General features: G+C 41.7%; 1 protein-coding gene across 1 annotated transcript; it reads right to left on the reverse strand.

The window, feature by feature from the left end:
- Nucleotides 1-4,058: 4,058 nt before the first annotated feature.
- On the reverse strand, nt 4,059-10,615 carry LOC125535143 (exocyst complex component EXO70A1). Its single transcript, XM_048698193.2, has 3 exons — nt 10,412-10,615; nt 9,623-10,181; nt 4,059-5,191 (listed from the first exon to the last, which is right to left on the reverse strand). Exons 2-3 carry the CDS (start codon nt 10,042-10,044, stop codon nt 4,093-4,095), a joined length of 1,521 nt encoding a protein of 506 aa, XP_048554150.1. The 5' UTR covers nt 10,045-10,181; nt 10,412-10,615; the 3' UTR covers nt 4,059-4,092.
- Nucleotides 10,616-11,329: the final 714 nt, after the last annotated feature.

Here is an 11,329-nt window from a genome sequence, read left to right on the forward strand (position 1 = left end):
TGCGCAGGTTCGGCCCTGGCGGCGCGAGCACGAGGATACAGTGTGAAAGTTTTTCTAGCTGAGTGTGGGTAGTTTTGGAGGAGGATGTACCTGGTGGAAGGAGTGGAAGGTGTGCGCCGGCGTTATATTTGGCTAATGTGTTTTCTCAATTACATGATATATGGTGTCATGATTTATTTCCTAATGAAGGTGTAATTAAGATGAAATGATTCCTATTTTAGTGTTCTGACGATTATATGTGATGTGATGATTTGTTTCCTAATGAAGGTATACTTAAGGTGCAATAATTCCTAATTAAGATATTATGGAGATGGTTAAAATTAATTAGTAAATATGTGAATTTGATGTGATACAACATTGTGACAATCTGGTCCATTGATGAATGATGGATATGTGGTTGAGATCTAATATTTCTGCCTCAACTCGTTTGTTTAATAGTAGTGGAGATAAAGACCGCTGCTACCCATCAAATTCATTTGAATCTACCAATACGAAAACACGTGGCATAAGCAAGTTTGCCTAAACTTCGGTTGTGTTCGATCAAAACGTTGACCGAACCGAATTTTTGATTCAAATAAAAATTGGTTTTCTAATTGTATAGAAATCGATCGGTTTGTATTTTTATACTAGTAAATTGTACGTGCTTTGCACGTCGGCATAAACCAAAACAGGAAACATATTAAAAATGACCTTTATTAACTCAAATATATGTAATTGCGATGGGATGACTAAGAATCTAGGTTAATTTTCTTCATCTATAAATTCTTTGCTCTTCTTTTGTTATCTCCATTTTTTCACTAACGTCAAGTTTTTCTAGTCCCGAAAGATTTTTTTTCTCTCTTTCTTTCTTGTCTTCTTTTGCTGAGACCTAATATATTTAAAATGTGCTCTAGTGATACAGGCTAATCTCGTTATTGTTGCTTGCATTAAGACTGTTTTGATTCTTCAGGAAAACATGACAACATCAAAACAAAAGCAAAAATGGAATATATGTGAAAAGTTGTTCTGCTGAAAAACGTACCCTTAGAACTTTAGGAAGTGAATTAGTTAAATTTTACCATGCAAAAAAAATTAGTTAAATTTCTTGGGCAACAATATTGTATAGTTATCTGTACAATTTTCTTTTGTAACTTTCTTTACAAAAAGTACCAAACATATTAACTAAAATTATAAAAAAAAATCTGTTGTAAGTTGATAAGTCTGTATTGCCATTGCTAATTGTACTGGTTTGGCTCACTGCAGATTGGACAACACTATCACTCGTATCATGATTTTGCCTCCTCCATTTGTACTCACAGTATCTTTCCAGATAGACATCTTGCTGTTCCGGAGTCACACGTGAGTATCTTTCCCTGTTATGATAATGCTCTTCTCCACAGAATTCGTTGGCCGAACACCTCTACGTTTAACGGAATTCGTGGGCAGTGGATGGATTTATTGAATGATGAGTTCTACCAACAGAATGGGCCATAGATTGACGAAAGTTTCGTGCTGAAGTGAATGCTGGGAGGCACCCGCGAACAGTGGCAGAGCTGATTTTTAGTGAAAAAAATAGGCCTAATACTAAGGGGAAAATGTAAAGCTTTGTGGACATAAACAAAAACACTTGGTGTTCAGAAAAATATGTACCTGTTTTCCAACATATGAGGGGATGAGCTGCGGTGGTCTGAGCCATCGCACCGGACAAGAGTCGAGAAGAGATATTTTTGTCCGTCGGGATCGAGATGGTTCTAGTTGCGCTGGGTGGCCGGGCGACAACCTTTTACCCATATCCACGTGGAAAGATCTCGTACAGCAGAGGACTTGATCTGACGGCCAGTAACTCTCAGATTGGCTCATTCCCAGCCGTCTGATAGAGTAAATCTGACGGACAGTAAGTTATTCCCACACTATATAGGAGTATAGAAAACCTCTTTATGACATGATAAACCGAACCGATCGCATAAATTGGACAAAAAAACTCACGAATTTGATAAAAAGTTTATGAAATTAAAAAAACATTCATTCGTTTGAAAAAAGTTCACGGATTCAAAAAATAAGTTTTGTGGATTTGAAAAAAGTCCACAAATTTAAAAATATGAAAAAATAAAAGAGAAAAAGAAGAAGAAATAAAGAAAAATGAAAAAAGAGTAAAATCAAAGAAAAAAGGGGCAAACAAAAAGAAAAAAAGAAAAATAGCAACAAGAATATAAGAAGTAACTTGGCACAACAAGTGAGTTGTCCCAATTGGTTATAGCTGGTGAAAGTAAACCAAGAGGTCGAGAGTTTAAATCATATCTCATGCACCTATTTTTTTTGGTTAAAAAAAGAAAAGAAAAATAAATGGGCCAGGTCCAGGGTGGAAGTAAAAAAGAAAAAGAAAACATAACAAAAAACATAAAACAAAAACCAGAGTAAAAACTCATGAAAAACCTGGCCAAACAAAAAATAAAAATAAAAATAGCTTCCGGAAGGCATATAAAATAAGAAGAAAAAGAAGTATTGCTAAACATATTGGGCGAGTTGGTTTCTCTGTTTGAAGAAAACATAGAGGTTCCGAGTTCAAATCTTACCACCCACGTCATCTTTTGAATCTTTAAAAGATGAAAATGGTCCAAGCCCATGATGAGGGGGGCGTGCGCTCCATATAAAATCACTTGAAGAAGCAAAAATATTCCTCCACCCGCTCCGTTTATGAAAAGTTGAGTCGAAAATAGTCCTCCACCACTCATATAAAACCTTTTTTTTAGGGAGCCTCTTTAATTTTCCCAAACTACCCTCACATTTAGGAGAGATGACCCTCCCGTACATTTTGGTGGGCTGAAACCGCCTGAACTGACATGGCCACTCCTTCGTTGCCGGGCCGCGCCACTACTCCGCCACCGGCCGTGTGGCCCGCCCGCCTCTCCACTCCTACCGGCCGCCTCGCCAAACCTTTCCCGGGTGATCGCACCTTCCATTTCTCCAAAGACATGAGGGACAACTTGTTTTGTGGACCAGTTTTCAAAAGAGGAATAGAAAAAATATTTTAGAGAAATATGTTTACAGGAATTGGGAAAAATAGACATCGGTCATTTCTCCCTAGGGGGGATGTGGGGGGGGGGGGGGGGGGGGGGGCAACTGATGTTAAAGCATGTTGGGAAGAGCCAAAGCCAACCAAATCACTGTAATACACAATATCAGCAGCAGGTAATCACTGATGCAATGAAAAAATCTGCATGTTGGCCTGAGCCCTGCTGCCATCCCCTGCCTCCAGCAGTGACAGTCTGACAGACATCCCACAAAACGGCTTTTACAAGGAAGATTTTACAGGAGCTATTGGAGTTGCTCTAACATAGCAAAAATGTCCTCTCCGACTGTGAATCCCGAAAGGTGAGGTGCAGGTGTCTCCTCCCCGGCGATAATATGGGATCACATCTCAACAATATAATCGCAAAAGTACTTCGCACACGATGCTTTGGTGAACGATACTGGAACGATGCCCAATCGAACCGGCTGGAGCTGTTTAGCCTTGGTCTTGGACGGTAGGATATGACATGTCGTCTGTATTTCGTATGGGAAGTGTCATGTGTGAAGCAGTGCACATATAATCAGGTATCAGAGCTCAGGCCTTAGTGTGGCGGTAACGGTGCCTGGGAATTACTGGCCATGAAAAACACGATGCCATTCATGCACAGACATGAAATGGAAAAAGAAAACCTTAATTTTGGGGATAGTTACCTACTAAGAAGGTAGCGAACAGAACCAGCATATGATGAAAGCAATCATTTAACATAATGAAAGCTACCTTCAACTCCATGCCAAGTTTCTTCCTCCATCTTCTTCACAGAGCGGGTAGAAGTACAGTAGATACAGTCACAACTATGGAGTGTGGTGCCAAAAAATGCTGCTATACGTATTGTTCTTCTGGTAATCTCAACTATACAATCACAACTATGCACAATTGTTACAACAAGGAGAAAATGAACTACTTCCTCGTTCCTCGCAGCGAAGGGGAGACTGTGTGTGTGTGTGGGGGGGGGGGGGGGGGGGGGGGGGCCTAGGACGAGGGGAGACATTGGGGGGGGGGGGGGGGGGGGGGGACCTAGGACGTCAGCACCCTCCAAAGGGACGTCAGCATCCTTCAAATAAGGTCTGCACCGTTGTTTGCAAGCTCTCTGTGGTATATATCTCCCCTACTGAATCTATCTGCAAGCATGAACAAAACAGCCCCGAACTTGAACAGTTCTCGAGACACCTTGTGTAGTCTGACAGGATGCACTCCTCTATGCTATCTCTCAGATCCTGCCGTAGGGCAACATCGGGAACCTTCCAAGTTCTCTGAAGATCAAAAGTCTCGTTGAATTTCGAAGTAAACGCGTCTAAGGATGGACGCTGACTGCCCCACCACCAGCAGGAGCTGCGATTTAAACAAGACTTGGCCGGAGCGCAGGCCTCATCTGTATATCTCTTAATCAAGAGTAACTTGAACTCATTATCATACTGCTCAACAATCTGCCAATCGGATAGCAACTCATTCAACAGGCCATCTGTCTTCCTATTAAAATGGTCTCTGTTGTTCAATAGGAAAATGCATCGCTGCTGCACATCTGCATGATATATGTTTGCATACTCAGTGAGCCCAGATTTCCAGCAGGTAATCACGTCATGCAGAAGATGGCCAAATGAGTTGCAGTCATCACCAGGGGCAAGAGTGGATTGCACTAAATTTCTGTGACTGCGGAAGGATCTCACTGAGCATATGAGGAAACATGTCATTGGATGAATAATGTCATCCTGATGCTTTTTCATATTGGATTCTATGTGGTGCTTGGCATGGTCCATTAATCTCCTGAAAGCCTCTCTCATGTTGTGCGAAATATTGGAAAGGCAGTCACCAGATTCACTGGAAGGAAGCTTTTCTATAAGAGGAAGGACATCCTTAAGTGCCTCACAGGCAAGCAGCATTGGAGGAATACGGGTGGGAGGCCACACTGCCTCGCTAAGACAGACTGCAATCTCCAAGAGCTCCTTGATAGGGCACTTTGCAAACTGCGCAAAGTATCCTATTTTTAACTCCTCAAATGATCGACTCTGCTCACATAACTGGTGTTTCATCAAACAGAGGACTTGGGTGTTGATTTTCAACATAGTGGTCAATTCTTCTGTATGCTCAGAAGGATCCACTGTTCTTCCACGAAGAACCAATGGTATGTCCGGTTCACAGAAAAACCTGTTACACAAAAGAAAAGCGAGCTTGAATTGTGAGTACAAATATTTTAGCAATTTATGAAACATTTGAAGAGCCAGTATTCTTACGGATACATAAATGTTCTAGCATCACAAGAGACTGTATATTTACAGAGATCATTTTGGACCGTTACAGAGTACCACAGAATGCACTAGAGAACTCCTTAACCTGTGCTTTCAGATTAAAACTGCCAAGTAACAAGAGTTCTATACAAATCATAAAAATCCTTGCAAAGCATTCAGGATTTTACTCGATTTAGTAGCTCGACCAGTTTTATCTTGGTTAGTGTAGTCATCTTTTAGTGTCAAGGTAAACATTACGTGCCATATATATCTAAAAATTTCAATAAACAGCAAAAGTCTGCAGTCATAGGTCAATTTTCAACACAAACTACATCAGCCCGAGTACTCAACAATATTTCAAACCATTTGAAAGACAATAGAGTTGGTTGATTAGCATGTAAATGATGATATGGTGAACAGTCAACTGTCACAAGCATTTGAGGTTAGGTCAAAGAATATATTCTTTTAGGATCCAAAAGCACATACAGGTACAAACAAACGCATCTCAAAATGACAACAAAGGTTAGCAAATACAGCAAAACAAAGCAGTTAACGCCTACATATACATGCATTACTAAAAACTCCAATTTGCAGGCCATATAATGCACAAAATTTATTCATCATTAGTATTTCTCCTCTACTATATTGATGATACTGATTTCGTGTTGTCTGACCTGAAGTTTCTGCTTTATCTATATATTTCGGCTATATACTAAAAACACAAAATGGATAAAAAAGGAGAGAAATCACTAAAATTATCACACAAAAAAACTGTCCTTCAGACAGTGGGTCCTCTTCTTTATTAAGGAATCAAAGCCTCTAGATCTTCATAACTATACCCAACATATCACAGCCACTAGATCTTCGTAACTATGCCTAAACAGACCACAGCCACTATATCTTTTCATAGTCTCATACAGCGTATCTTTTAATCTTATAATGGTGGGTATTTTGTTCAACCCATTGAAATCCTACCAGACTGTTGCTCCACATGAGATCCCTCAGTACATGATCAACACAAAATTGCTGTGATCTTGAAAGGTGCCAGTAGCAAGCTGCAGACGACAGACGCGGAACAAGGTGCAAGGTGAAGTGCGGTGTGGGCTGTGGATGAGCCAAAGAGGGCACAAAAACTTAAAGTTAGTACAAAGTTGTACTAAACTTTACAAAAGTTAAGTACAAAGTCTTTGTACTGAAGTTAGTACAAAGTTGAGACACTTATACTTCCAGTACAATTCTTATGTTACAGAGCATTTCAAAACAACAAGTAGAACTTTTCAGAATTTGGAAATCGCTTAAATTGTACTATGATGTGCTGGCACACAGAAGAGCAGGAGAAATACATATTTTTGGAAGTTGCTCTAAAATGATTGGTCACACCGTGGCATACAAAGACCAAATCCTTGGATGTGTTGCCAGTCCCGATGATCGGGGAACCGAAGTATCATTATACCCCAATCAATGAAAGCTCTACTCGGTTCACAAAGATTGTCCTGGTCATAGAGACCAGCAATTAAGAAGTCGATGTTGGAGGCGCTTTAGTGTCAATACTGTGCTGGGTCATCCATGAGAGTGAAGTGGTTGAAGAAAGATGCATAGCATGCAGGTGGTGAAGGACAGTAGACATAAAGAGAGCAAGATAAGTGGATGATAAAGACTAGGATATGCAAAACTTGCGATTTTGTTTCTAATTTGTAACCCATTCCAAAATATCAGCATTTCTTTTTGAAGAATCATGTTATCACCGAAACAAATATACATAAAAAAGCCATGCGCTTCTTCAAAAACAACAAAATAGAATTGTGGACCAAACTCTCTCTGATGTTAATTTTCAAAGTGAGATTTCTCTAGTATATGAACCAGAGGTGAGTGCGACATTCAAATGGACGTTCCACAAACTAAATGGCGCTCAGTCTTCACACATAATTCATTACTGTATTATTTTCACTCTATACACTTTTTTAGGTAATGGATGCTCTATTCCACGCAATCCCTTCTCCCCCCCCCCTTCCACCCCACCATTTGCATGATAGCTGCATACAGCCCATTGAGATTATTTGAAAAGGTTTAAGTTGTATTCTGTTTGAGTACATGTATGTATGATAATTTCTCGTTTAAGTTCTACAAATTCAGTGCTCTCTTAATTTGGTATGGTACGCTAAGGATATAGAGTGAAGCAGAAGAAATACATACATTGAAACTGAGAACTAATAATTTCCTTTCACTATTATAGTTCATTTTATAAAACAAAGAACTTTTAGTGGCTTTAACAAAACCATGTCATTTTCAAATAGCATATTAAGCGTATGTAACCTTATATCAAAAAGGTGAAATGCACTAATCAGATGTTATCCGCGTATTTGCATGGGGCACCGTGCTAGTTGCTTTGGAAACATAATTTCTAGTTTGAGTATTACCTTTCCCAAGAGTTCAGATGATTTATTTGGGAGTTTCGAAAGAGGAAAAGATATATATAATCACTAAAAGGTCAGTGATGCGTGGTCATAACGAGAATACAGAGCTTGGTATTTTTAACTTCAGGGCAAAATCGTAAGTACTCTACTGACTGAGGGATATGTGATCCGTTGGGCCACAGAGAAGCACAGCTAGTACAATACATTGGCATGGTCCAATTAATACAAGCATGAAAGAGATTTGGAAAGAAAATGCACAAAATGTCAATATATTATAGCGGCAAACAGTGCAGAGCAAAAATTCAAAACAAAGGATGATTCAACAAGAGAAATGTCTTCACTGAAGGAACATGGGAAAGCATATATTGGAAATTTCTAGCGAATCTATGTAGACTGTTATTCTGTGCTTTTAAGCTGTATTGTACAATGGCAGTCCCAGTCTATTCTATCTATGTACTCGCTCCGTCCGGGTTTATTGGGCCCAAAACCAAAACACTAGAACCAAGGTACACAGAGTAGTCCCCTTAAAAATCTCGTATTTCACATCAAATTAAAGTGCGAGAACGGTTTGACTTCGGTAATTAACTACAGCAGCTGCTCCTGGACATGCATGCTGCGTATGCATTGGCTGCATGCTGGGCAGATTTATGTGCTATGGATTTCACTGCCGTTAAATATCCATCCAGCGCAGGAACAGAAGGAAGACCAAGGGAAAATATGTGTTTCCAACGCGACTTAATTATGGGGCCTAATAGGAAGGGACATGCTTAGAGCAAGTACAATAGTGGGCTATAAGACTGGCCATAGTGGGAGTAACTTCAAGAGTAACATCGGGTCCAACTCAGCAAATTTGTCTATGTGGCAATGAGTTAATGAGAGAGGAGTAAATTGAGTAACTTAGCTAGTTACCGTAACATCACATATCCCAAGACAATATGAGTGATGGAGTGGTGGAGTGGGCCAGTCTCACTTTTGCCGAACCAGCAGCAAGAGCCAGTCTCACTTTTGCCTATGTGGAGAAAAGAGACAAGAAAAAAGTGATGAAGTGGGCTAACATGCAAGAGCCAGCCTCTACACGAGTTCCGAGATAGAAGCATTTAATGTGAGGAAAGAGAGAGAGAGAGGAAGTTAAAAAAGTTCTACCCTTGTAGCCAACCTTATTGTATGAGTAATTAATAATGCTAACTCTTGATGACATGTCATGTTTATATAGCCAATTGTTGGTTATATTATTAACGATGCTCTTATTATGCTGCTCACGGGCCTAAGCTGGTCATAATAGAAGTATCATAAGTGGTATCATGCGTGCCAACTAGACTTTTTGAATGATGTGACACACAATTAAATGAGGAAAGAGAGGATGTGGTATCATAATATGATACCGTATCATATTAAATGTTGTGCTACTTTCTACCATGCATGCCAATTAATAAGGCATCCTTAGATACTAACTTATGATACTATGCATTACGGAAGTAGTATCATACACTAATATCATATGCATGATACTAGTACCCCCTCCGTCCGGAAATACTTGTCGGAGAAATGGATAAATACGGATGTATCTAGAACTAAAATACATCTAGATACATCCATTCCTACGACAAGTATTTCCGGACGGAGGGAGTATATGATACTCCCCATTACGATCAGCCCTGGACGGAGAGAGTACTCAAACTTCCTTTGGGCTATTTACTACTATCTTGGACTGGAATTACTTGTCACTCAAACGGATGTATCTAGCACTGAAATACGTCTATATAGAATCATATCATTGACAAGTAATTCCGGACGGAGGTAGTATTTGGCACTCGTTATTTCGCTGCAATGTCATAACAGTAAAGAAAACATGAATATATTTTGTGTGCGGGAAGAAAAAAAAAGGGAATACATGATGCCAAAATTTACCATCTTTAGTAATAAAGCTGTGGGTTTACCTGCTCCATGTATGTGAGTTGGCCGAGAATGCTTGGAGTAGCACTTGTTTGTAATCAGGTCCAAATGCCACTTGACAGTTGCGGATAATGTCCTCTAGCTGGGCCAAAGAGCCCGGCAGGATGAGTCGGACAGGGCCAGGGTCCATGTGGGCATGTGACGGATAGTGAAGCTGCCGCCCATTGCTTCTGGTTGGAGTTGGAGTGCCGCCGCCGTCACTAGATGCATAGCCGTCGTGGCTGCTGCTTCCGGAGTGGCACCTCGTGAGGGAGTAACAGCAGACTGTGTCTGCCTGGATCGAGTAGGGGGGCTGCTGGATGGACCGGAGGAGGTTCTTGGCAGCAGCAGACACCTCGCCCCTGTCCCATAGCGTCACTCTGCATATCTGCTCTGCAAGATGTTGCATCGCAACAGCCTGGTTCATGGAACCCCCAGATACCAGGCAGGAAGGGTTGGTAGTGCCCAGTAAACAGCTCGGACTGTCGAACAGTCGACCCGCCCCTTGGTTGCCGACGGACAACCCCTCCTCCCCTCTCGTCTCCGGAGTTCGATCCTTCCGCCCTGAGACAGAAAATCAGTCTTACTACTAGTAAGTACAAGATAATGAGATGGACCAACTCACGCAGCAACAGCGAGGAAGGACTAGGCCGGGGCCCGTAGATCCGACCGACCCAGCGCTAGATTTCGTAAACGGGCGAGAGCTCCCTCTCCCAAACCCCCCAAAACCCAACAAAAATCCCCCAAAATGGAAACGACGAAAGCGGAGGGGGAGGGGCAGGGAGGGAGGGCACCTCCAAACCGGTCGTCCCGGCGGCGACGGCGGCGGCTCCTGCTCGCTGCGCTGCGCGGGGGATCACTCCGGCTGCGTCCGGGGAGGCGGAGGACAGGAGGGGGGAGGCGCTGGGCGCCCGGGGGAGGTCAAGATGGCGAGAAAGGAGAGGTGGGTTCAGAAAATAGAAGGCAGTCTCAACACGGCATGGGCCCGGGCGGCAGTGGCTCCGGAGGGCGTGCGAAACTACCTCCCAAAGGGTCGCACTGCCCACTGCTGCCGTCCAACCCGAGCTGGTTCTCTGAGACGGACGGGCGGGCGTGTCTTTGCGTTCTCCACCCCATGATTTGTCGCAATTACGTGCTGTAATGTCTCCTTCGCGATCCGTCTGAACCATCCTACTCGTGAATTCGTGATGGAGAGACACTGGATGTGTTTGGATGTAACTTCGTTTTTTTACATGAAAATCATCTCTCCTTCCCTTACGGGCTTCGCGGAAGCTACCTCCCACCACCATGTCATTGTCAGGGATGCATCCGAGTTTCCTGCTCTGGAATTAGAGAGGTTTTCATGACAGGTTCGATATTCTTGGTGTTACTAGGATTTAAGCTCTATAAATAGAGAGACTTGACTTTCCATGTTATAGTGATTTATTTTTTATCTGCCTTTATCTTCATAAAGAATGTCTTGTTTTCATCTCACAATGACATGGTACCTTTTTTTAATAACCACGTTAACATATGTTCTCGATCTTATGGTATAGCTAGATGTTGGTTTGCAGACTTTGCAGTAAGTTGGTTTTCGAGAATGGGGTGGCTTATTTCGATGCTAGGTTTATTGGTCGATTTTTTAGTTAACTAGGGGGAGTTCAACTTTTTGCACTTTGGAGGTTAGCATGGCCACCATGAATATATCTCGTTATAACTTGTTTCCTTGATAT

This window comes from Triticum urartu, chromosome 2A (assembly GCF_056163025.1).
Source record: "Triticum urartu cultivar PI428250 chromosome 2A, HENAU_Tu73, whole genome shotgun sequence".
NCBI classification, from domain to species: Eukaryota; Viridiplantae; Streptophyta; class Magnoliopsida; order Poales; family Poaceae; genus Triticum; species Triticum urartu.